Genomic DNA, 24,108 nt, shown 5'->3' with positions numbered 1-24,108 from the left:
TGAAGGGCCCTGGAAAGCTCATCCAGTGCAATCCCCCATGGAGCAGGAACACCCAGATGAGGTTACACAGGAAGGTGTCCAGGCGGGTTGGAATGTCTGCACAGAAGGAGACTCCACAACCCCCTGGGCAGCCTGGGCCAGGCTCTGCCACCCTCACCCCAAACAAGTTGCTTCTCAAATTCAAGTGGAACCTCCTGTGTTCCAGTTTGCACCCATTGCCCCTTGTCCTGTCACTGGTTGTCACCAGAAGAGCCTGGCTCCATCCTCCTGACACTCCCCCTTTCCATATTGATCCCCAGCAATGAGTCCCCCCTCAGTCTCCTCTTGTCCAGCTCCAGAGCCCCAGCTCCCTCAGCCTTTCCTCACACGGGAGATGCTCCACTCCCTCCAGCATCTTGGTGGCTGCGCTGGACTCTCTCCAGCAGTTCCCTGTCCTGCTGGAACTGAGGGGCCACAGCTGGACACAATATTCCAGGTGTGGTCTCCCCAGGGCAGAGCAGAGGGGCAGGAGAACCTCTCTGACCTACTGACCACCCCCTTCTAACCCACCCCAGGTCCCATTGGCTTCCTGGCCACAAGGGCCAGTGCTGGCTCATGGTCACCCTGCTGTCCCCCAGGGTGGCCACATCCCCACGCTGCCCACAGCACAGCACACCAAGCCACGCAGCATTGCCAAAGACAGGCATGGGCAACCTGAACATCATCCGTGCTATTTGTGTGTCCTGAGCACCCACAGGGAGACGCAGAACACTGTCACATTGATTCGGCCAGGACACCGCCATGCAGACACCCCCAGGCAGAACAACAGCACATTTTTAATGCTCCAAAGGATTTGGCAGGAGGAGGTGCAGTGATGCACAGGGAGGATACAGCCCAGGCAGAGCTGCAGCAAGTTTGCAGCTCAATGCTGCATCATTCCTACCCCTGTCACCTGCTCAGGTGGCCAAGGATGGGGCACCAGGACACATCAGACCCCGTCAGGCACACACCTGGATGGAGGTTTCTTGTGACCAGAGCCAAAAGTACGGGAAGACCTTCTCAGTGAAGGAAGCCTTGAACTGCAAGATCTGTGCCATGTTCTCCGCGTTGTAGAACGTCACTTCACCCGCTTCGTAGTCCAGGTGGACCCTGATTCTCCGGGGCTCTTCCTCCAGCGCCAGCGGGGCGGGGGGCATGTGCAGCGCCGTGTACTGACGATCCCAGTCCCGCCGCAGCGCCCAGATCTTCCCCATGGCCATGGTGAGCGAGTCCTTCCTCCGCACGGACTCTGCGGCCACCCCCACGGCCCAGCTGTCCCCGTCCCCCACCTCCAGCTCCCAGTAGTGCCTCCCAGCCGCGAACCCCTGGGAGCCCAGGGCACTGGGGCTGCCCGTGAATCTCTGGGGGGTGTCAGGGAGGTTCTGCTGTCTGTCTCCCAGCCGCACGGTTTTACAGTCCCTCGAGAGGATCAGGTAGGGACTCGCCGTTTCGGGGTCCAGCGTCACCTTCACTAATGCACGACAGAGAGAAACATCAGGCTGCTGCCTGCTGACAAGCAAACCAGCACCTTTCCCTGCTCTTCTGCAAGGCTGGGACATGTCCTGTGAGCACTGCGGGTGCTCATGAGCAAACACCCAGCATCTGCAGCACCCTTGGCAGCACGGGGCACGCGCTGCCCTCCACGCTGGGACCCATGGGCGAAGCAACGCTCCCGGAGGAGGACTGAGCCTGCAGTGTCCCCGTGCCCAGGGGACAGGCACCACTAAACTTGCTTTGCTGGATATCGCTGGGTCTGAGTGTGACAGGGCTGCAGCCAGGCCGGGTGTTGGGGAGCAATGTATCCCCAGGGTGTGAGGAAGCATCGTCTGCAAGGCCAGTCCCTGCTCCAGTGACAAGGGTGACAAGTGCTCACTGAAGGCAAAACCAGCTCCTAACCCCGCTCCAACGAGTAACCCGGCAATGTCACTGCAAGGCCGGAGCCACCCGTTCGTGTGGGATGTTCTGCTGCCATCCCGTGGCCATCCCACGAGGCCACAGAGGTGTCACTGCACAGTGCCACCGCCCCAGGCCTTCCGCTGAACCCACTCCTCCAGCTCAAAAGGCATACGGCCCCTTCGCTTAACTGGTCACAGCCTCACACATCACAGCGAGAGAAGAGAAGAGAAAAGGCTCCAGAGCCGGGGAAGCCGGGGGCCTCACGCTGCCCTGGCCCTCGTTTGGCGTTAGGGGACAGTGTCCTTGGGCATTGCCTAGCACAGGGACTGGCCTGGGGTCTGATACCAGGCCTAATCAAAATGCATGGACCTGGTTTTAGAGAGACCCTGGATTTAGATGTGGTGTGAGCTCATCTCTGCCCTAAGGACACGAAGAAAGTAATTTCTGGAAAGCTTTCTCCCTCATTTGTGCCCATCAGCTCCAGAAACTTACCCCTTTCTCTGTCCATCTCGCTCAGCAGGTTCACTAGCAGAAGGAAAGGAAGATGCATGAGTTTCCCTCCTCTTGCTGCATCTTTCCTGCTCCCCAGCAGGACAGCAAGCCAGACGTGGAGCCTGCTCCCCACTTCCCACAGCCCTGGGCTCCAGCAAAGCCCATCTCAGAGACAGGTTTTGCACCCAAGCTCTGGACAGAGGCCAAACCCAGGGGAAGCACAGCATGGGACAGCCCTGGTGCCGCAGCACGACCCGCCGGGGGCCCAGACACCGGCCACACTGCAAGGCAGCACTCGCCACTTCTTTGCTTTTTACCTTTGAATTTGGCCATGGCACCCAGGACCAGCTGGCTCGTCTCCAAGAGGCTCTGAACTGTCCTCTGCAGCTCCGGGGAAACCGGCTCTGGGATCGGGGCCTTCGCCGCCTCGCAGCTGAGGGGAAACAACCCGAGAGGAGCTCTGAGCCCAGCAGTCAGCCAGCCCGGGAGGGCAACGGGGAAACCCCCCTGCAGCAACAGAACTCGGGGAGCTGCGCCCCAGCTGTTGGCACGGGAACTCCGTCTTTAACAGGGGTGCAATGGCCCCTGGTCCAGACAACATCACGTGAAATCTCAAATACAAAGCCGCCTCCCCCGCAGCTGCTGCTGCTCGGTCACCCACAGCGTTCCCAAACCTCCGTGCGGGAGGACAGCGGTGCTCAGCCCGTTTCATACCTGCTCAGGGTTTTGCCAACATCCTGGAAGAGAGAAAACACCAGGTCAGCTCCAGTGCTGCCGAGAATGACCACGGCCCCCGGGGCGGTGAGTTACGGTCGGTCCCCTCCCGCGTGACGCAGGGTGACGGGGATCGGGGGGGATCACAGCACCGGGTGGGCAACACGGCCTCACCGTGAGGAATTCCACCACCGGCTGGTCACGTTTCTTCTCTATTTCCACAATAAGCGTGTCCAGCAGTGATTTTCTCTCCGAAACGCTGGAGATGTATTGTTGTCGCTCCTCGGCGAGCTCCCTGTGCGCCTGGTCGAGCTGTGACTGCAGAACGGCCTCCTGCTCCCACAGGAACTGCTGCAGCTCCTGGAACGTGTCCCGCAGCCGCTGCCGCTCCGAGGCCACTGTCCCCTGCAAGGCACCCGCATGGACGTCCCTGAGCCACCTCATTGGTGCAGGGAAACCGTGCTGCAAAGTGGGGTCAAGGATCACGGGGAAAAGGGAAGAGATTTTGGGGAGGAAAAGCTGGAGGAGTGGAGGGGGAAGAAGGGTGGCAAGCCTGGATGTTGATGGAGCCAAGACAGTGGAGTTAGAGAGCGGGATGGAAGATGGGATGGACAGAGAAAGAAAGAGAGAAAGAGAAAATAGTGTTGTTATGGAAAAGGAGATAAATGTAAACGGGGAGAGGGAAAGACGGGACGTGCTCGCGAAGACGGGGTTGAGCAGGCAGGGGGCACGCCGTGCGCAGAGGAACACGCACCAGCAGGGCATCGCTTTGCTTTTCTCCTCCAGGCTTAAATTCTTCTTTCTGTTTTTGTAGAAAAACCAGGTTGCTCTGGAGTGTCTCCTGGAAGGGGAAAAACAAAGTGAAAAGGCGTATTTGGTGATTTTGGCATGATGTTAGTGAGATGATGTGGGGCGTCCCCACTCGCAGCTGCTTTTTTTTTGCCAGAAACATTTCTGGAACAGCTTCATGTGGGAACCCTGAAGTTTGTGGTTGGTTTGTTTGTTTTTAATTAGAAAAACAACTTTTGGTGTTGGAAGTGGGATTTGGGGGAAGAGGTTTGCAGTGACGGTGTCTCACACACACTCCATAAATTGGCTGGAGTATTAAGAAAACCTCCCGCTCCTGCAAGCCGTGCCCTGCGGCAGAGCACGCTGCTGGCAGGGGAGACCCCAGCCTACATTTTGGGGGGACACCGTGTTCCCTGCAGCCTCAGCCCTGGCTGGGGACGTCTAGGGCACTGGGGACCTTGCGGAGCTGCAGGGGGGTGAGCAGCGAGGGGGACCCGCACCCCTGACGGGCTGGGGAGGCGACGGGTGGAGGGAGCTGCGGCGGGGAGGGGTGCCGCCAGCAGCTGGATCAGGACCCAAATCCACAGCTGGACAGGGACACAAGCTGTGACCTGAGGGGACACAACTTGTGCCCCAAAGGGACCCCAGCCTGTGTGCAGATAGGGGACCCAGGTCCATGCCTAGAGGGGACCCCAACCTCTGCCCCAGGGGGACCCTGCTCTGTGACCCGAGGGGACGTCAGCCCATGCCTGGAGGGGACCCCAGCTTGTGTGTGACCCCAGGGTGACCCCAGCCTATGTGCAGAGAGGACCCAGATCCATGCCTGGAGGGGACCCCACCTGTGCCTGGAGGGGACCCCAACCTGTGCCTGGAAAGAATCCCCAGATCTGTGCCCAGAGGGGACCCCAAACCATACCCAGAGGGAACCCCAACCTGCGCCCCAGGGGGACCCGCCCTGCACTCTGAGGTCCCTGCAGGGGACCCAGACCCAAGCCTGGAGGGGATCCAACCTGTCCCTGGAGGGGACCCTGTGCCCCAGGGGACCCCAGCGCACACCCGCCCCTGAAGGGACCCCGTCCCACACACGCAGGGCTCCCAGCCCGCACCCCGGGGGCTCCCCGCCCGCCCCCGCAGCCCCGACCCCCGTACCCGCAGCTCCGGGGCCGCCTCCGCGGCGGGCCGGGCCGCGTGCTGGCGGTGCGGGGGCCGCTCCCGGCACAGCGGGCACAGCGGACACCGGCAGCTCTCGCAGAACAGCCGCAGCTCCTCGCCGTGCTCCGGGCAGCGGGGCCGCCGCGCCTCCTCCTCCAGGGCCCCCGCCAGCTCCGCCACGGCCCCCAGCGACAGGTTGGGGCGCAGGGAGCCCGGGGCCACGGGCCGGCGGCACTGCGGGCAGGGGGCGGCGCGCGGGGGGGTCCCCAGCAGCTCCGCCGCGCACGGCCCGCAGAAGTTGTGGCCGCACTCGGTGATGAGCGGCTGGGAGAACAGCTCCAGGCAGATGGGGCAGGTGGCCTCGGCCTGCAGGCTGTCCCCCAGCGCCAGCACCGCCCGCGCCATGGCCCGCAGCGCCGCTTCCCGGAACGGGCGGGCTGGGGGGGAGTGTCCGTTTAGCTGTGCGTCTGTGTGTGCGCGTCTGTGTGTCTGTGTGTGTGTGTGTGTGTGTGTGTGGGTGTGTGTGTGGGTGTGTGTGTGTGCGCGCGGTGGTGTCTGCCTGTGTGTGCCTGTGTATCTGTGTCTGTGTATCTGTGCGTGTGTGTCTGTGTATCACAGAACCCCAGAATGTCAGGGTTGAAGGGCCCTGGAAAGCTCATCCAGTGCAATCCCCCATGGAGCAGGAACACCCAGATGAGGTTACACAGGAAGGTGTCCAGGCGGGTTGGAATGTCTGCACAGAAGGAGACTCCACAACCCCCTGGGCAGCCTGGGCCAGGCTCTGCCACCCTCACCAGGAACAAGTTGCTTCTCATCTCTAAGTGGAACCTCCTGTGTTCCAGTTTGCACCCATTGCCCCTTGTCCTGTCCCTGGTTGTCACCAGAAGAGCCTGGCTTCATCCTCCTGACACTCCCCCTTTCCATCTTGATCCCCAGGAATGAGTCCCCCCTCAGTCTCCTCTTGTCCAGCTCCAGAGCCCCAGCTCCCTCAGCCTTTCCTCACACGGGAGATGCTCCACTCCCTCCAGCATCTTGGTGGCTGCGCTGGACTCTCTCCAGCAGTTCCCTGTCCTGCTGGAACTGGGGGGCCCAAAATGCTGCCAGGAGCCCCGAGGAGCTTCGCCCCGGCTTGGGCCATCACAAAGATGTTGGGGGCACCGAGCAGGATCCCTCCCAAGGCCTCACGCTTCCCACCCACCGGGGTTGAGGGTTAATGCAGTTTAAGGGATTGTGTCAGCGCGGCAGCTGTGACACGGGGAGCCGAATGTAATCCCGTCCCTGAGCCGCTTCCCGAGGCCGGCTGCCTCACCACGTGCTGCTGGCTCCTTCCCGCACCCCCGAAATCCCCCCAAACCGATCGGCCGGCCCAGGCAGGTGGCCCGGCTGCCACCCCTGTGCCCGACAGCCGCCGCCGGCTCTCCCGGTGTCTCCTTTGCCTCATCCCAGCCCCACAGCACCTGGAGGGCAGAAGTGGGGCACAAGGAAGGGAACAGCCACCCCAGTGAGCCCTAAGCCCCTCGCGCCTCTCTGCGGGCTGCGGGGACACTGGGCTTGGTCCCTGTGAGTGGTGCATCCCCAAAATCAGACCCCCATGGGCAGCCATTGGCTCTGCTCCCCCCCACCCTGGCATGCTGCCAGCTAGGGCCACAGGAGGGTCCCCAAGCACTTTTGGGGACACAGACCATCCCTGACGTGCAGCTGGTGGCTGGGCTGTCCCTGGCGATGAAGCAGCTGAATTATCCCCCTCCCCAGGAGGACGCCGCCCTGCCAAAAGCCTCTGCCACCCCTCTGCCTGCTTCCCTGTCACAGCGAGTCCCCAGAGTCTGTCCCAGTGGACGGCTGTGCCGTACCCCAGCTGCGGGAGCCCGCTTCAACCGCTGTTGACATTCCAGCCGCTGAAGGTCACCTGGCCATGGTTAAACCCCAGCACGACCGGTGCCGCTGGGGCTGGCGAGGAGCACGACCGGCAGAGTGGTCACTGTGCAGGGCACGGGGACACCGGGGACAGCGCGGGCACTGCCAGCCTGGCCACACCGAGGTGACAGGGGGCTGCCCGTCCCCGAGGCTCCCTGGGCAGGTCCCAGCAGCTGGCTAGTAAACACCCCTAAGCGGCTTTTTTTGTCAAAACTCCCTGAATCTCTCAGTTTTTAGGAAAAAGGATGCTGCCAGGCCAGTGGTGGTGCCAGCGTGATGAATACGAGCTGCTGAGAACCACTCAGTTCTGCTTTTAATTTCTTTATTCCCCTAATTGCATTTAGCCCTGCCAGGGCGACGGGGCAGCTGGGCCCATGTGTCCCGTACCAGCACCTCCCTGCCGGGACACCAGCGCTGGGGCAACACATCTGACCCACGCCAGCCTGTGCCACGTCTGACCCACGCCAGCCTGTGCGTGTGACCTGACCCCCCAAACTGTCCCAGGCAGTGTCAAACACCCCCCGGCAGCGGGAGCACAGGAACCGCGGCTGGAGCCTGCGCTGGCAGCCCCAAAATGCTTCTCTCTGCGGTGGTGACCGGCCGGCGGCTCTCAGCAGCTCCACCTGCCCTCGGGTGCTTTCTAGCACAAAAGAGGCTGTAAATTCCAAATTGAGGAGGCGCTCATAGACACACTATGTCCTGCAGCCAGGACTTTGGTTCTACAAAGGCATTAACAGGTCCCGACAACTTCTCCCATCATCGCTCTGTTTATTGATGCCACTGTCCAACACGAGATCCGACGCCGGCTCCTGCACGGCACCAGGAGCCCGGTGTGCGCCGCGGGGAGCTGGCGTCACCGCCACGGCCCTTCGGCTGCACCGGCCCAGCCACAGCCCAGCGCCGGGACCCGGGACTGCGGAGAGCCGAGCCGTGGAGACGGGAGCCCAAACCGACAGCGAGGAGACCGACCCACCGCTGCTCCAGCCACAGCGGCACGGCGAGGGACCCCGGACGGTCCCCGTGGGCAGCCCCGACCTGGCTGAGGCTTTTCCAGAGCCAGCCCAGGACCTGCTCCTGTGTCCGGGGCAGGATCCCGCTGCTCTCACTGCCGGGAGCGCGCGGTTGATGCCACCAGCGAGGCCGAGGGCTGCCCGCGCGTTTCAAAGCGAGCAAAGGAGCAGTTAAACAGGGCGACGTCCCGTGCGCAGGTACATGGTGACCCCGCGGCTACAAACCGGTCGGCGGTGCCATCGGTGCGGCTCTCATAGCGGCAGGAGCGCCGGGGCCGCCGCTCGCCGGGAAGGCGTCTGCCGCTGCGGAAGGATGAAGCGCTAGAAATGAGTGTTTGGAGGAGCCTTGCTGATGGGGTCCTACCAGAAAAAGGTTCTTTTACTGCAACTAGTATTTTATTCTATAATCCACGAGTGCATCACAGCCCCCAGAGCCGGGCAGGCACCTATCAGCGCTTCGATTCTAGACACGCGGAGAACTTCCTCGCCACCCGGATCTGGCTCGTACTCACCTGCCTGGCTCCCTGGCACACGCGCCGCTGAGCGGCCGCCGCGTCCACCCCGGGAGCCGGGCCGAGGCAGCGTCTCCGCGCACCTCCCGGGCAGAAGCGACTGTGCCGGAATCGGCCCACAGAGCATCGAAACAAACCAAAAAATATCTCGGCGATCCTAAGTTTGCTTATCAAATAAAAAGTTCCGCCACATTTATTAAAAAAAAAACCCCAAACAGTAGATTGAAAAAGCAGTTTTGAGTCCTACTCCGGCAAAACACCCTGTACAGGTTGTTTTTGTTGTCGGTTTGTTTGCCTTTTTTTGTGTTTGTTTTTTTTTTTTTGATGGTGAGGATTCCCCCTAAATCAGCTGCTTCTGTTAATTTTATATATATAGAACCTTTGAACTTTGCCGCGCGTAGCTTGCTTTAATTAATTAATTTATTTCCAATCAACCTAGCCGTCTCCAACCAGAGCAGCGGCGCTACCACACAAAGCCTCCGTGATGTCCATGCCCTGAGCCGGGGGTGAGGGGTCGGGGGAGATGGAGGGAGAGATGAGCGGAGGAGGAGGAGGGCTGGAGGGATGGATGGAGGGAGGAAGGGGAGGGAGAGGAAGCCGTGGGCAGCCCCTCACTCTCCCATGTGCGTCCTCAGGTGGTACTTGAGCGACTGCTTGTAGCGGAAGCACTTGGTGCACTCGGTGCAGGGGTAGGGCCGCTCGCCGGTGTGCGCCCGCTGGTGCTCCAGGAGGTGGTGCTTCTGGGTGAAGTTCTTGCCGCACTCGCTGCAGTGGTAGGGCCGCTCGCCCGTGTGGATGCGCTGGTGCTCCAGGAGGTGGTGTTTGCGGATAAAGCCCTTCCCGCAGACGGCGCAGGCGTGCGGGCGCTCCCGGGTGTGGATGCGGTAATGGTTGGTGAGCTTGGACTTCTCGCTGAAGGTCTTCTCGCACTGGCTGCACTGGTAGGGCCGCTCGCCGGTGTGAGTCCGCTGGTGCCGCAGGAGGTGGGAGGGCCGGGTGAAGTTCTTCCCGCACTGGGGGCAGAGAAAAGCCATCTCGTTCTTGCCGGCGTGGATCCGCTGGTGCATGATGAGGCTGATCTGCAGGCGAAAGCTCCTCCGGCACTCGCCGCAGGTGAAGGGCCGCTCCCCGACGTGGGTGATCTGGTGCTTGCTGAGGCTCGACTTGTGGCTGAAGCTGCTCTCGCACTCGGAGCACTTGTAGGGCTTCCCCGGCGGCGGCGGCCGCGCCTGGGGCTTGAGGCCGTGCTCGGGGCGCCGCGGGACCCCCACGCCGCGGCGCGTGTGGCTGCGCTGGTGCAGCAGGAACTGCTGCTTGTTGCGGAAGCTGAGGTCGCACTCGTGGCACTCGTAGGGCCCTTCCTTGAGGTGGTTGCGCTGGTGGATCATGAAGTTGATCTTGAGCATGAAGCTCTTCCCGCACTCGGGGCAGATGTAGGGTCTCTCCCTGGTGCGGTTCCGCTGCTGGGCGAGGGCCGGTTTCATCTCCGCGGGGTCCCTGTCGCAGGCCGGGGGTTTCCCCACGCGCGCGGCCGCCAGGCTCCGCGGCGGCGGTTTGGAGCTGCGCTGCGGCTCGCGGCCCAGCCCGGGCTCGTGGCCGGGGAACGGCGGCGGCTCGCTCCTGCCCGAGAACATGGCGCACGGCTCCAGGGTGTCGGGGTCGTCTTCCTCCTCCTCCTCCTCCTCCGTCTTGATCACGACTCCGTCCTCTGCGGGGGAAAACCGGACCAGCGTTAGGGTCATCGGGTGGGACAGGGCGGCCTCTTATAGAATCACAGAATCATTTGGGTTGGAGAAACCCTCAAGCTCAACGAGTCCAACTGTTCCCCACCCCGGCACTGCCCCATGTCCTGAGAACCTCACGTCCGTCTGTCCAGCCCTCCAGGGCTGGTGACTCCAGCACTGCCCTGGGCAGCCTGTTCAATGCCCCACAGCCCTTTGGGGAAGAAATTGTTCCCCAGACCCAACCTCAACCTCCCCTGGTGCAACTTGAGGCCATTATTTTACACACCTGGCTGGTGCTACAGAAACATCTGCATGGGCTTCTGCAGCTGTTCGCACCCACCTGCTCTGCGCGGCCGCGCAGACGTGAGCATGTCCTATCGCAGAGGCAAGGCGAGCCCGTGCACCCCAAACGGGGAGGACAGACAAACTGCCTGCTGGACAGACTAATTCATAGCATGAGGTGAGACCCGCCTGCCAAAAGCTTTTGCAGTTTCACGATGCTACAAGACAAGAGGGTGGGACAAAAGCGCCATGGATTTGCAAGGGCTCGGGCAGCGGAGTGGTTTCGGAGCAGCTCCATCTGCTGCCGTTTCGCTGGGTTACAGCAGCGCTCCCGGCAGCCGGCACGGCACCGCTCGACGGAAACGCGGCACGGGGCTGCCGGCCGCCCCTCCGCTCCCCAGACAACCCGCCCAGCCAGGGACTGTCCCTGTCCCTGCTGGGGACTGTCCCTGTCCCTGCCGCGGCCTGTCCCCGTGCCTCGGTGTCCCCACAACAGGGCACGGGGAGAACCCCCGTCCTTGCCAGAGGCAAACAGCGGTGGGACAGACGGACGCACATCAGGGTCCCCCCGCGCGTCACCCGTGCCGGAGCTGACCTGGTGTCTTTGTTTGGTGACACCGGCCCCAGCAGGGACACGCGCAGCAGGACACGAGGAAAGGCCCGTGGTGGGTCCCCTGCGCGTCACCCCGCGCTGAACTTTGAGCCGGGCCTATGTGCTTTCCTAGGAAGAGCAGCCGCGCTTTCCCTGGCCGCACCAAAGCTACGGCTCTGTCCCCTCAGCGGGGAAAACCCGCGTTCCCAGGTGCTCGCAGCAAGGAGCTTGCCCTGCATGGACCCGGGGCTACCGCTGGTCAAGCTGTGGCCACCAGCACCCGCAGCTCCGGCTCAGCCCGCCAGCCGGGTCCCGCGCGGCAGCCGACGTGCAGCTCTCAAATGCTGGTGGCTTGGCCGCTTTCCTTTGGAAAACCGCCAGGAGACCACAGGATCCTGAGATGGGCTGAGGAGGATCTCAAGAGCCTGAGCCTGTCTCTCGGTTTGTGCTGCACCATCGCAAACCCGTCAGAACACAAGGAACCCGCCGTTCCTACCAGCGCATCGCCGTGCTTTCCTATCGAAAACACGTCTGTAGGACCTGGCCCGTATCTGTGCCCAGCTAGGGAGCCCTCAGCCAGCGTCCTGCCCGCTGCAGCGGTGGGATTCTGGCAGCAGGGGCTCACGCCTTTCCTCCGTCTCCATGTGTAACAAGGGCTTTTCACACCCGTGGAGGACTCGGCCGCTGCTCATCACTCTGGAGCAGGTCAGAGACCACGGTCTGATGTCCACCACATGTGTGCTGCCTCCTCCTCCAAGCCTCAGGTCTCACAGCTACTCCTGAGGGTGCTGCAGCCAGAAACTTTCCTTCTGGTGCCAGCTCTGGGGGGATTTAACCTTTTTCTTTCATTCGCCACCACTGCCTGACCCACCGCAGCCCCTCCTGGGCCTCCAGCCCCCGTGACGAGCCACAAGTCTCACCCGTGCAGCTCCCGTGGTGAACAATCACTCTCTGGATCTCGTTGAAATCGGCTCCGTACTCGGAGGAGTCGCCCAGGCTGGTTCCCGGCAGGTCCCTCGGGGGGGACACGGAGCCGTAGGGGCTCTCGCAGGCGGCCTCCTCGTCCGGGCTCTGGAAGCTGCCCTCCGACTGCCCCGACATCCCGCGCAGCTCGGCGTTTTCGGGGCTGTCTTCAGGAAGGAGCTCCTCCGTTTTGATCACAACCCTGATACCAGCTGCAGCAAAGAGAGATTCCCGCCCGCCGTCACGCCCAGGAGTCGCCACCAAGAAACCGCTCGCAAAAATCCCCGCCGGCTCCGCTGGTCCCACAGGGGGTTCGCTGGCTCGGACGCTTCTGCTCTCCCTTCAGCCATCCCTGCCCCACCGCTGCCTCTCGCTCGGGATCCTCCGCAGGCACAGGGTCGCGGCGCCTGCAGCCCAGCACCCCGCGCCCCCGGCACAGCGCTGCGCTGGAACTCCCTGCGAGCAGCAGGTCACTCTTCTCCTCCCCTTGGTCCCCATTTAACTCCATGACCCTCGTGGCCAAGAGCACAAGGTTGGAGTGACCCCATGTCTGCAGCCTGAGCCAGAGACACACAGTGGAGCCCATCCCTTCTAGGACACCTTATCTCCCCACTAGCCCCCCTTATCTCAGAGGAGTCACTGCGGGATTTGGGGTCCCTGGAGAAACTCCTCAGCACCGTGGGTCCCTGCACGCAGGACGGGTGCAGCTGTCCTGCCCGGGAAAGATGCTACAAGGACAAACCCGGGCAACCCCCGCACCACCAGAGAGGCTGAGGGGCATGTCTGGGGTTTCCCAATGGGCCCCGATTCCCCTTTCTTGCTGGGCACACCGGCTCCCCGAGGACCCGCTCTGGTTGCAGACGTTTCCCTCGCCGACAGTGCCCAGCCCTCCGGGCTCCGCTTGCCCTGGTTTATATGCTGAGCTGTACCTGGACGTCACATCTCTAATCAGCCAAACCTGCAGGGCTCCTCCTGACAGCCTCCTCGGGCACAGCGCCCGGAAGCACCTGCTGCAGCCTCGGGGCCGCAGCGCTCCCGAACGCGACCCGTCTCACCTGCGGTGGCATCGGTCATGATCTCGCTCTCCTCCAAGTCCTGCTCGGTCCTGACCCGCGGCTCCTCTCCTTGCTCAACCTGAGACAGAACGCCAGGTTTGGAAATTGCATAGTCTGTTGAGAGACAGAGGGACGGAGGGATTAGCGCACAGGAAATTTGAATGTTGGCTTCTACATCCCCCCAGCGCCCGGGGGAAAAGGGGGAAGACACTCAGGAACACGAACAGAGGGGCTGCGGGCAGAAAAGCGGGTGCTGCGGGCAGGGGGGGACCCCTGGAGCGGAGATTCACGGAGGCAGGAGCCGAGGTGCCGCACACAGAGGAGCCGCCTTCGAGCAGAAACCCAACCCGCGTGTTTTTCTGGCTTTAGAACTTCTCGGTCGAATTCCTGGCTCTCCTGAAGCCACAAGCATTTCACCTCTGGCCCCAGCAGAGCCAGAGTTTCCCCTGCGGCCTCTGCAGGAAACGCCCCAAAGGAGTGAAGCTCAGACCCCATCGGACAACGTTCCCCGCCACACAGGTTTCCTCTGCAGGGCAGCGTGGGCCGGTACCCGCTGCAGGAGGGGACGGGAAGCCCTTCCAAGAGCCACGGCCGGGGAAGGGGCTGGTGTTTCACTCTGGCTGCAAGGCGCTTTGGGAGCTCTGCAACCTCCTGTGCTCTCAATTCTCCATGCCAAATGAAGCATCTGGGTCTCAAGGGGATCTTTGAGGAGTCAGGAGGTGCCCAAACCTGCGGGCAGCCAGGACCCCCGGAGGACCCGCCGTCCTTACCCAGGGAGATGAGCGACTCGTAGTTCCCCTTCATCACGTTCTTGTACAGCTCCTTCTGCCACTCCTCCAGCTTCTCCCATTCCTTGGCGTTGAAGTAGACGGACACGTCGTCAAACGTCACCGGCACCTGCGACCACAAGGAGCACCGGGGTTGTCGCGGCCGCCTCGCTCCCCCGGAGCCCGCGCGTTATCTCCAGCGCCAGCAGCTCGCGCCGGGCTCCAGCTGCTTCAAGGCCATCAACAAGTTGGGTTTTATATTTAAAACAACTCCCGAATATGTATTTCTATGAAATTAAAGGTCTCAGGCAAGCGGCCAGTTCCTGGTGATGAGCCCAAACCGCGATTTCCCCTAACGACACCGACCTCCTGCTCTCGGTCCCGCACCAGCAGCGGTGACCAGGCTTGGTCCCTGGAGGGAGCGTGAAGGAGATAAAATCGGGCGCTAGGGCTGGATCTCATCTCTATTGATGAGCTGACGTAAAACCCCAGATTCAGTTACCCCAGAACTCGGGGGAAAACCCTCCCCGGGCTGAGGGGCTCCCAGTTCTCCTCAGTTACTGTGTGCGAAGTGGTGGGGAGCAGCCTGCCTGCTTCGAGCCTGTTTGCCGAGTGATAATTTCTAGGGATCAATTCAGGATGCGTGAGCTGGGCTTTACTCGGCTTCTGCTCCCTAATTCACTAAGGGGTGTCAGGGTGTGAACCCCCCTCCTCCAGACCCCTCCGCTCTCTCCGATGAAGCGGCAATGTTCGCTTTGCTGTGTCCCATCTGCAAACCTTTCAGTGAGCGGGATGTGGAAAGGAGGTATGAGCCCCATGTTGATGGCGGGCTCCTTCTGCCGCTCGGCTCAGCCCAACTGCGAGCGCAGGGAGCTCGTCACGTCCCCCTAAATCCCAGAGGTTCCCGCTTGCTCCTTCCCCTGCCCACGAGAACCCCAGGGCAGCACCAGGGTGGTAAAAAAGAACCATCAAATCTGCAGGGTTTCTCTCTCGATAAACAGAGTAAATCGCTCCCGGGGTGCACAGTGTGGTGATGCAGAACAGAAACCTCCGGCCAGAGGATGGGGGGACGTCCCCTTGGGTCCATCTCCCACCGCAGGAGATGCCGGGAAGACACGAGTGGCAGCTCTGCTGCCTCCAGCTCCGGTGACAAGTGACCTCACCCGCACCGGGGCCGTCCCCGCTCACCCACATCTCCCCATCCTGCCCCCCACAGGAGCATTTCGGGTGCAGACCCGGGACACCGTTACCTTGGGGACTTCCCCCTTCCTGCCCGGTGGCAGCCGCAGGATCCAGAAGTTTCTGTTCTTCAGCAGGTTCTCCATGTTCTCCAGGCGCCGCTGGAGCAGCCCGTACTCCTGGATGAGGGTGCCCAGCGCCGCGCACTTGCTCTCCAGCTGGTTCCCCAGCTCCGCCGCCGTCTTCTCACAGTCGATCAGCTTCTTCTCGGCCATCCCCGTCCGACCCTCCAGGTCGAGCAGGCGGGTGGAGTGCGAGTCCACCTTCCTCTCCACCGCCTGCACGGCCGCCACCACCGTCAGGGACAGCTCGGCCGTCTGCGTCTCCCGCTCCGAGGTGCGCTCGGGCCGCGGGGGCGAGGGGCAGCGCGGCGGCAGCACCGGCTCCTGCGGGCACACGTTGGGGGTCAGGGCACCCCCGGGGACAGCCGGGGGGCAGGGATGTCCCCGTGTCCCTGCTGGGGTGAGTGTCCCACAGCCCCGGCACCGCGGGTGATGCTGGGGAGGTGACAGGGGACAGCAGAGCCCCGTTGCCATGGGCACGGAGATGGGACACCCCGGGGAGCGCTGTCAGGACAAGGACGCCCCGTCGCCATGGGGACCAGGCGGTGACACGGGCAGGGGGGTGGCCTGTCAGTGGGAGCGGGGTCTGTCATCAGGGAGCGGGGGGGTCTGTCAACGGGGAGGGGGGCTCTGTCACCAGGGAGCGGGGGGGTCTGTCACCGGCGTGGGGGGCTCTGTCACCGGGAGCGGGGGCTCTGTCACCGGGGAGGGGGGCTCTGTCACCGGGAGCGCGGCTCTGTCTCGGGGGCGGCGGGCGGCTCCCCCCGACCCGCAGGGCCCGGCCGCCGGGGCGGGGGCAGCGGCGGGACGGGCAGGCCCGGGCCCCGACGGCAGCTCGGGCGCCGCCGGCCGCAGAGGCCCGGCCCGGCCTGGCCCGGGCGCACCGCCCCCCCGGGGCTGCCCGCGCCGCCGCCGGCCCTGCCCGGCCCTGCCCGTCCCCCCGGGGGGGCGGCCGCGGCCCCGCTGGCTGACAGCCCCGCCGGCCCCCCCGGCCCCCGCCCGCCGCCTCCCGCCGCGGCCCCGACGGCGCGGCCCGCCCCGACGTGCGGCCCTCGGGCGCCGGGCCGGGCCGCGACCCGCGGCGGGCGGGCGGGGCGCGGCGGCGGGCGTCCTTACCTGAGCGGGAGCCCCCTCGGCCATGGCCCTTTGTTCCCTGCCCGGGGCCCCGGGGGCCGCGGCCGGGAGGATCCAGCGCCCGCTCGCTGCTTCACCTCCGCCCGCCGCCGGGCATCGGGCTGGGCCCGGGGTGGCGCGGCGCGGCGGGGCGGGGGCGCGGCGGGGCGGTGCGGCGGGGCGGGGCGCGGCCCGGCCCGACCCGACCGGGGGAGGGAAGGGAACGGGGCCGGGGGGCGGGGGGGGAGCGGCGGCGAGAGACCGAGCGCGGCTCCGGGTCCCGGCTCCGCCGCTCCGCGCTGGGCGCTCCGGCCCCGCCGCTGCCCCGCCGAGCCGGCAGGGGGCGGGCGGGCCACCGCCGCCGCGCGCGGGCCGCGCCGGGGGCCGCGCCGGGCGGGGCGGAGCGGGACACCCGCCGCCACCGAGCGCCCCCTGCCGCACCGACGGCATCACCGCGCCACCGTCGGGGCCCCCCCGCCGGCACCGCCCGGCCCCGCCGCGCGGGAACGCACCGGGGAGCGGGGGGGGGGTCCGGGATCGGGCCCGCGGGGCTGCGAGGGGAACTGGGGAGACTGGGAGAAACTGGGGGGCACTGGGGAAAGGCGGGGGGGGGGAGAGAGCAGCGAGGGGCCGGGGGAACTGCAGAGGACTGGGGGGGACTGGAGAGGCACTGGGGCAATTGGGGAGGACAGGGGGGACTGGAGAGGCACTGGGGCAATTGGGGAGGACTGGGGGGAACTGGAGAGGCACTGGGGCAACTGGGGAGGACAGGGGGGAACTGGAGAGGCACTGGGGCAATTGGGGAGGACTGGGGGGAACTGGGGAAGATTTGGGGTAACTGGTGGGAGATGGAAGGTTACTGGAGAAGGACTGGGGGTGACTGGGGAGAACTGGAGAGGGACTGGGTGTAACTGGGGGGAACTGGGAGGTGCTGTCAGTAACTGGGAAGGGGCTGGGGGAAAGTGGGGATGAGCTGCAGGTGACTGGAGAGGGACTGGGGGCAACTGGAGGGGCCAGAACTGGGGGAGACAGGGGGTGACTGGAGGAGCTGGGGGAACTGGGGAGGGACTGGAGGTAACTGGTGAGAGATGGAGGTTTACTGGAGGGGAACTGGGGGTAACTGGAGGAGCTGAGGGAACTGGGGAGGGACTGGAGGTAACTGGTGAGAGATGGAGGTTTACTGGAGGGGAACTGGGGGTGACTGGAGGAGCTGGGGGAAGCGGGGAGGAACTGGCAGAGACTGCAGAGGAGCTTGGGGAGACTGGAGGGAACTGGGGAGAGAATGCGGGAACTGGAGAAGGACTGGGAGAACTGGAGGAGCTGGGAGAACTGGGGAAGGACCAGGGGCAGCTGGGGAGGGGCTGGGGGAGAATGGAGAGGGGCTGCAGTTAACTGGAGAGGATCTGGGAGTAACTGGGGCAGCCGCAGGGGGAACTGACTGGGGAGGCTGGAGCTGCTCTAGGGGTAACTGGGGAGAGACTGGAGAGGCTGGAGCAGTTCTAGGGGTAACTGAGCTGATTGGGGAGACTGGAGCTGTTCTAGGGGTAACTGGGGAGAGACTGGGGAGACTGGAGCAGTTCTAGGGGTAACTGAGCTGATTGGGGAGACTGGAGCAGTTCTAGGGGTAACTGGGCTGACTGGGGAGACTGGAGCTGTTCTAGGGTTAACTGAGCTGATTGGGGAGACTGGAGCTGTTCTCGGGGTAACTGAGCTGATTGGGGAGACTGGAGCTGTTCTCGGGGTAACTGGGCTGACTGGGAGGACTGAGGGGTGACTGACAGGACAACTGGGCGGTACTGAGGGGAGCTGAGGAAACTGGGGGGGCTGTGCGGGGTCACTGGGGAGGGACTGGGCAGACTGGGGATAACGCGGGGTCCCGGGCACCGGGGGGAGGCTGGAGGGAACTGGGGAGACACGGGGGGCCCGGCAGGAGCCGGGGTCAGGCCAGGGGTCCCGGGGGGGTCCTGGGGGTCCCCCTGCCCGCCCCGTCGGGCGCCGCCATGGCCGGGGCTGCGCGAGCGCCCCCTGCCGGCCCCGCCCCCGCCCGGCGGCCCCGCGGGCCCGTGAAATGGCGGCCGGAGGGCGGGGTCGCTATGGTGACGGACACCCCCCCCCCCCGGACCGTCCCCCGCCCCCCGCCGGACCGGGGCTGCCGGGGCTCCGCGGAGAGGCACCGATTGCCCGCCCCCCCACGTCCTGTCTCATCCCGTCCCATTCGGTGACGTTCCGTCCTGTGCCGTCCCGTCCATCCTGCCACATCTGCCCTGTCCTGCCTCATCCATCCTGCCACATCTGTCCCATCCCATCCCATCCCATCCATCCTGCCACATCTGTCCCATCCCATCCCATCCATCCTGTCACATCTGCCCTGTCCCATCCCATCCCATCCCATCCCATCCCATCCATCCTGTCACATCTGCCCTGTCCTGTCCCATCCACGCTGTCCCATCACACCCCGTTCTGTCCCATCCATGCTGTCCCATCCCACCCCATCCTGTCATGTCCTGTACAGTCTTCTTGTGTCCCCTCCTGTCCATCGCAGCACATCCTGTCCCGTCTTGTCCCACCCCATCCTGGCTCAGCCCACCCAGTCCTGTTCTGTCCTGTTCCACTGCACCCTGTCCCACCCCATTCCATCTTGTCCCCTTCGATCCTGTCATATCCTGTCTAGTCTTGTTGTGTCCCACCCTGTCCACCCATCTGTGCCCTTCTGTCCCATCCGCTGCATCCAGTTCCATCCTGTCCCACCCCATCCTGCCCTGTCCCATCCCATCCACCTTGTCCCATCCCCAACCAATCCCACCCTGTCCATCCCATCCCACCCATCTTGTCACATCCCATTTCATCTCATCCCCACCCAATCCCACCCTGTCCATCCTTTCCCATTCCATCCCCTCCACGCTGTCCCATGTCATCTCATCCCATCCCCACTCAACCCCACCCCACGCCATCCTGTCCCTTGTGTTCTGTCCCCCCGTCCCTCCCGGTGCAGCCGTGTCCCCTCCCGCACCCCGTGCGTGGCACCAGCTCCCCCAGCCTCGCTCCCGGTCCTGACCTTGGGGACCCCCGGCACGGGGTGACAATGGGGGGAAGTGGGTGACACGGAGCACAGGAAGGGCAGGAAACCCTCAGGATTACGGAAACAGGGAGGGGCGATGCGGAATGGGGGACACCAGAGCGACAATGGGCGGGGACCCGAATTAGGGACCCCCTGTCCAGGCCCCTCCGGGCTGTCCCAGGGAGCCATGGGGGGACACCAGGAGCAGCTTTGGGGCAGGAGGTCACTGCCCTGGCGCACGGCTGTCCCAGTGCAACTGGGGAGACTGGGATCCCAGGGCAGAGGGAGTGCTGAGCCGAAGGGGGAGGGACCCACACTGCACATCTGGAGATAGATCTAGATAAACATAAATATAGATGTATCTGTATTTATCATATTTATTTCCCACTAGCGGATCCACATTGCGACCAGCCAGAGGGGACCTGGATGCGGCCACTGGTGCTGTGTCCACGCAAGCGCTGCGTGTCTGATCTGGGCTCCTGGCCATGTATGTATATGTATATATATATATGCACATACCCACAGCGCATGTACACACCATAAACATACATACGTGGATATTTACGGTGTCTCCATGTGCTCAGCCTCGCTGCCGCCAGCAGCCGTCACCCTGTGCTTGAGCGCTGGATCGATGCTTTGTCCCCTCCCAGCCCCCCCGGTTCCTTGGAGCGTGGGGGGATCTGATCTGCCCATTGGGGTCTGTGCAGTGGATCCGCCTGGGGCCCCCGCTCCAGCTCCTAGAGCTTCTGCAAGTGCAGTGTGTGCCCCCGCACCCTGCAGTGCAGGACACCAGCGAGCAGACGTGGGGACAGGTGGGACACAGGGTGCTGGGGGTGCTGGAGCTGTGCCAGGCACCCTCCACAAACACCCCAGGACAGAGGTGACCCCCAACAGGCATGGCCCCGGGGCCAGGCAGGGGTGACATGATGGGTACAAAACCCCCCGGGACAGCGCTGGGGGACCCTGGGCAAGGGCAGGACCCTCCTGGGACCCCACAGGCACCCGTTGTCCCCCCAGCCCCGGGTCCCCAGTGTCCCCCGGGCCACGCGGGGCCCCGGCGCAGCGAGACAAAGGTCCGGGGCGCTGCCCGGGGGGCCAGGCCTGGCAGGAACAGTTTATTGGCAGCCCCGGTACAAAGAGTTTGGGTACGTGCGAGCGAGGAAGCGGCGATGCCAACCCAGCGCAGCCCAGCTCGGTGGCTCCGACGGGCACGAACGAGCCCGGTCCCATTTGCCGAGGTCCCTCCAGCGCTGCGGGCTGCCAGAACGTGCCGTCCGGTGACAGACAAACCCCCGGCGCTGCGGCTGCACCATCGGCAGAGCGCCGGGGCTCTTCTCACCCCCTGCAGCCAGTCCACGAGCTCCCGGAGCCGCAGCCGCGCCGGCGCTTCTCCCGGCACGGGATGGTCCCGCTCTGTCCCGTGGCAGCGCCGGCCACCACCACAACCTCCCACAGTACATAATGCTCACGTCAAACCGAAGTCTGCCGTCGCGGTAGCAGAGAAAAAGCTTCAAAACACGAAGCCCAAACGCCAGACATCGGCCACAGCAGCCCCGGTGCCGCACCGAGCAGCTTGGTTTGCCGGCCCCGGCTCCCCGGATGCTCAGCACAGACAGTAACAGGCTTGAGCAGAGCCCGCTCGGCTTGTGCGGTTCGTTAGTTCTGCAAATTACCTGGAACACGCTAATAAACGCCAGCCGGGCGCTGGGCAAAGGTGCTGCAGGCGTCACGGCATGGGGGGCGAGCAAGGACGAAACAGCGAGGGGGCGAAGGGAGCGGGGCTGCGACCACGCACCCCAGACGGGTTCGGAACGCAAAAACACTGTATTGACAGACTTACAAAAGTTATTACAAAACACGACCACGAACCAGCAGCTGACGACACACAGACACCACTTAGAGCCACCTCAGGAACAACAGCAATTAGCTCCGAGAACTCGACCAATATTTACACAGACATCAGGAAAAACTCTGGTCAGTTATCTCATACATTTAAGTGCTTTAGATCAACTGTGGAATATAGTGTCACGCATTTCCTTGTAGTATTATAATAATAATTAATAATAATAATAATAATATACCACTTCTAGATTAACTAAAAACCAAACAGCTCTTTACAGGGGTTAGGAGAAGTTGCTTTCACTCATCTGACTTACCTGAGTGTGAGACCAAACCCAGTTAAAAAATAGCAATAAAATCGCCTTCATTGACAGGAGTCCGTGTGACGGAGCAGCCGCTCCGCTCCCTCGGGCCGAGGGAAACGACAACGCGGCTGGGACCAGAAAAACCCCTCCAAAGAACAGAGACGCGTCCTCCGCGGGCGAGCGACCCAACCGCACCCCGCACGTGCCCCTCCCTCCTCCTCAGCCCCTTCTCCTGCCCAGCTCTCCTGCACCTGCTCCTCCTCACCTCGCCCTCGCCTCTTCCGCCTCTGACAAATCCTACACCGTGCTCCTAACCCACCTGTCTGCCTCCCTCGGTGCATCCCAGCCCTGGCCCTGCAGCGCGGCGCTGCCGTTGGGAACGCGACAAGGCGCTGGGGAGCGGCACCGGGATCGGCACCGGGAACGGGCACCGGCACCGTCCTGCCCTCCCCGGCGCCTCCGGCCTCGCGGTGTGAAAGGAGCGGAAAGAAGAAAGCGAAAGCTCGTCACTCCCGAGTATGCACAAAGATCGGTGGGGAAACGCCTGCTAAATACGCACCCCGGAGAATCGCTCGGGGTTCTTCTCCACAGGCGAAGATCCCACCCTGCGTCGGGACAGCCAGGATGCGCCGGGCCGCCGGGCAGTCCCACGTCACCCCGCGGGGTCCGAGAGGTGCCTGGGCCGCCCCATCAGAGTTTGTGTGTTTTTTAAGAGGAACTGCTTTGCTGCTTCGACAAAGCGGGCTTGGTTAGCATGACCACATGGATTAGCTGCGATACGAGTTCACCTCCCACCACGCTGCACATCCACCTGCTCGACCGTCACCGTCACCGCGAGCGCCTCCGGCCCGGCCCCCACCGGGCGCTACTCCTTAGTTTCTTTTTTCACGCAGAAATCGCCGGTTTGGGTCGCCGACTCCAGACTGTGCTGCGAATCCTCCATGGGCGGCGGGTTGCGGGAGTGGATTTTCTGGTGGCAGTTGAGAGACTCTTTGTAGCGGAAATGCTTCCCGCAGACGGGGCACTGGTAGGGGGTCTCCCCGGTGTGGACCCGCCAGTGTTTGATGAGGTGGTCGCGGCGGATGAAGCTCTTGCCGCAGGCCGTGCACTGGTAGGGCCGCTCGCCGGTGTGGATGCGCTGGTGCCGGATGGCTTTGGAGAGGTCTCGGAAGTCCTTCCCGCAGTAGGTGCACGTCAGCGGCCCGTCGCCCTTCCCGGTGTGCAGCTTCTGGTGCAGGATCAGGCTGACTTCCAGGCTGAAGCTCTCCTTGCACTGCGAGCAGGTGTAGGGCCTCTCCACCGTGTTGTTCACCTGGTGCCGGACGAAGCCGTACTTGAAACCGGAGCTTTTCTCCCCGTCGGGGCGCTTGGAGGGTTTGGAGCGGGAGGGCCCCTGGGCTTTCGTAGGGGTGGCTTTGGCTTTCTGCCGGAAGGCTTCTCCGTGCTCCAGCGACGTGCAGGCCTCCTCCTCGGCGTGCGCTTTCTGGTGGGCGGTGAAGAGCTCCTTGTCCAGGAAGCTCTGCCCGCACTCGCAGCAGATGTACGGCCCCTCCACCGCGGCCAGGTCCTCGGGAACGTCCTTCTTGGCCAAGTCCCTCCCCCGGCGAGCGGAACGCCTCAGCCCGTTGCCCGTCGCGGTTCTCTGCTGCGGGGCCGATCCGCTGCGGTTCTTGCCGCTTGGCTTCATCTCTTCTTCCGGGCTCGAGAAAACTTCTTCCCACTTTCCTGACAAGGAGTCGGAGAGCTTGAGGCTTTCGGGATCTTCCTCGTCACACTGCTGTTCATCTGGCAGAGCAGAGACATTCGTGTCATTTCTTTGAGATAAGAACAGCCTCATTATTTAGACTGCAGCTCTCAGGGCAGAGGTGGCCTCTGCGTCACACGCACCGGGCACTACGGGGCTGCAGTCCCGGCTCGGAGCTACCGACCAGTACGGGAATGGAAACAAAGCCAAAGGACTTTGATGTGGAATTACAGAACTATTTAGGCTGAAAAAGACCATCAAGCTCATCAACTCCAACAGTAACCTAAATCTAGCACTGCCCCATGTCCTGAGAACCTCATGTCCGTCTGTCCAGCCCTCCAGGGCTGGTGACTCCAGCACTGCCCTGGGCAGCCTGTTCCAATGCCCCACAGCCCTTTGGGGAAGAAATTGTTCCCACATCCAACCTCAACCTCCCCTGGGCAACTTGAGGCCGTTTCTTTGTGTCCCTGTCTCCCCTCAGCTCCTGTTCTCCAGCTGAACCCCCCAGGTCCCTCAGCCGCTCCATCACACTTGTGCTCCAGCCCCTCACCAGCTCCGTTCCCTTCTCTCCACTCGCTCCAGCACCTCAAGGCCTTTCCTGGCGCGAGTGGCCCAAAACTGCCCCCAGAATTTGCGGTTTGGCCTCCCCAGGTCCCAGCACAGGGACGGTCACTGCCCTGGTCCCGCTGGCCACACCGGTGCTGGTACCAGCCAGGACGCTGTGGCCTCTTGGCCACCTGGGCACCCTCTGGCTCATGTTCAGCCGCTGGCACCAACACCCCAGCTCCTTTTCCAGCCGCTGTTCCCCAGCTGCAGCGTTCACGGGGTTGTTGCGACCCACGTGCGGGACCCGGCACGTGGCCTTGGT

At 63.6% G+C, this 24,108-nt stretch overlaps 2 protein-coding genes across 2 annotated transcripts in view; both read right to left on the bottom strand.

Moving 5' to 3' along the window:
- Positions 1 to 795: 795 nt before the first annotated feature.
- Positions 796 to 5,506, bottom strand: LOC102084741 (E3 ubiquitin-protein ligase TRIM7). Its single transcript, XM_065055043.1, has 7 exons — positions 5,059 to 5,506; positions 3,875 to 3,961; positions 3,295 to 3,525; positions 3,121 to 3,143; positions 2,724 to 2,839; positions 2,407 to 2,439; positions 796 to 1,489 (listed from the first exon to the last, which is right to left on the bottom strand). The coding sequence occupies exons 1-7, from the start codon at positions 5,464 to 5,466 to the stop codon at positions 978 to 980; spliced, it is 1,410 nt and encodes a 469-aa protein (XP_064911115.1). The 5' UTR covers positions 5,467 to 5,506; the 3' UTR covers positions 796 to 977.
- Positions 5,507 to 7,723: 2,217 nt separating this feature from the next.
- The window catches only part of LOC102084931 (uncharacterized), a 38,216-nt gene continuing 21,831 nt past the window's right edge, over positions 7,724 to 24,108 (bottom strand). Inside the window, exons 15-21 of the mRNA XM_065055225.1 lie at positions 22,366 to 23,281; positions 16,298 to 16,964; positions 15,131 to 15,505; positions 13,884 to 14,010; positions 13,114 to 13,227; positions 12,016 to 12,270; positions 7,724 to 10,205 (exon numbers count right to left, since the gene is read on the bottom strand). Coding sequence (XP_064911297.1) covers positions 9,109 to 10,205; positions 12,016 to 12,270; positions 13,114 to 13,227; positions 13,884 to 14,010; positions 15,131 to 15,505; positions 16,298 to 16,964; positions 22,366 to 23,281 — 3,551 coding nt within the window. The 3' untranslated portion in view covers positions 7,724 to 9,108. The remainder of the gene's footprint in view (positions 10,206 to 12,015; positions 12,271 to 13,113; positions 13,228 to 13,883; positions 14,011 to 15,130; positions 15,506 to 16,297; positions 16,965 to 22,365; positions 23,282 to 24,108) is intronic.

This window comes from Columba livia, chromosome 2 (assembly GCF_036013475.1).
Source record: "Columba livia isolate bColLiv1 breed racing homer chromosome 2, bColLiv1.pat.W.v2, whole genome shotgun sequence".
NCBI classification, from domain to species: Eukaryota; Metazoa; Chordata; class Aves; order Columbiformes; family Columbidae; genus Columba; species Columba livia.
The sequence above is the reverse complement of the archived record's forward strand: the minus strand, read 5'-3'. Positions and strand labels throughout refer to the sequence as shown.

Excerpts from the sequence above, each read along its gene's own strand:
- LOC102084741 (XM_065055043.1), bottom strand. The coding sequence starts at position 5,466 with ATGGCGCGGGCGGTGCTGGCGCTGGGGGACAGCCTGCAGGCCGAGGCC. Across the intron at positions 2,840-3,120 it reads GTTGGCAAAACCCTGAGCAG|CTGCGAGGCGGCGAAGGCCC; the intron begins GTATGAAACGGG and ends GTTTCCCCTCAG. Across the intron at positions 1,490-2,406 it reads CGAGATGGACAGAGAAAGGG|TGAAGGTGACGCTGGACCCC; the intron begins GTAAGTTTCTGG and ends GTCGTGCATTAG.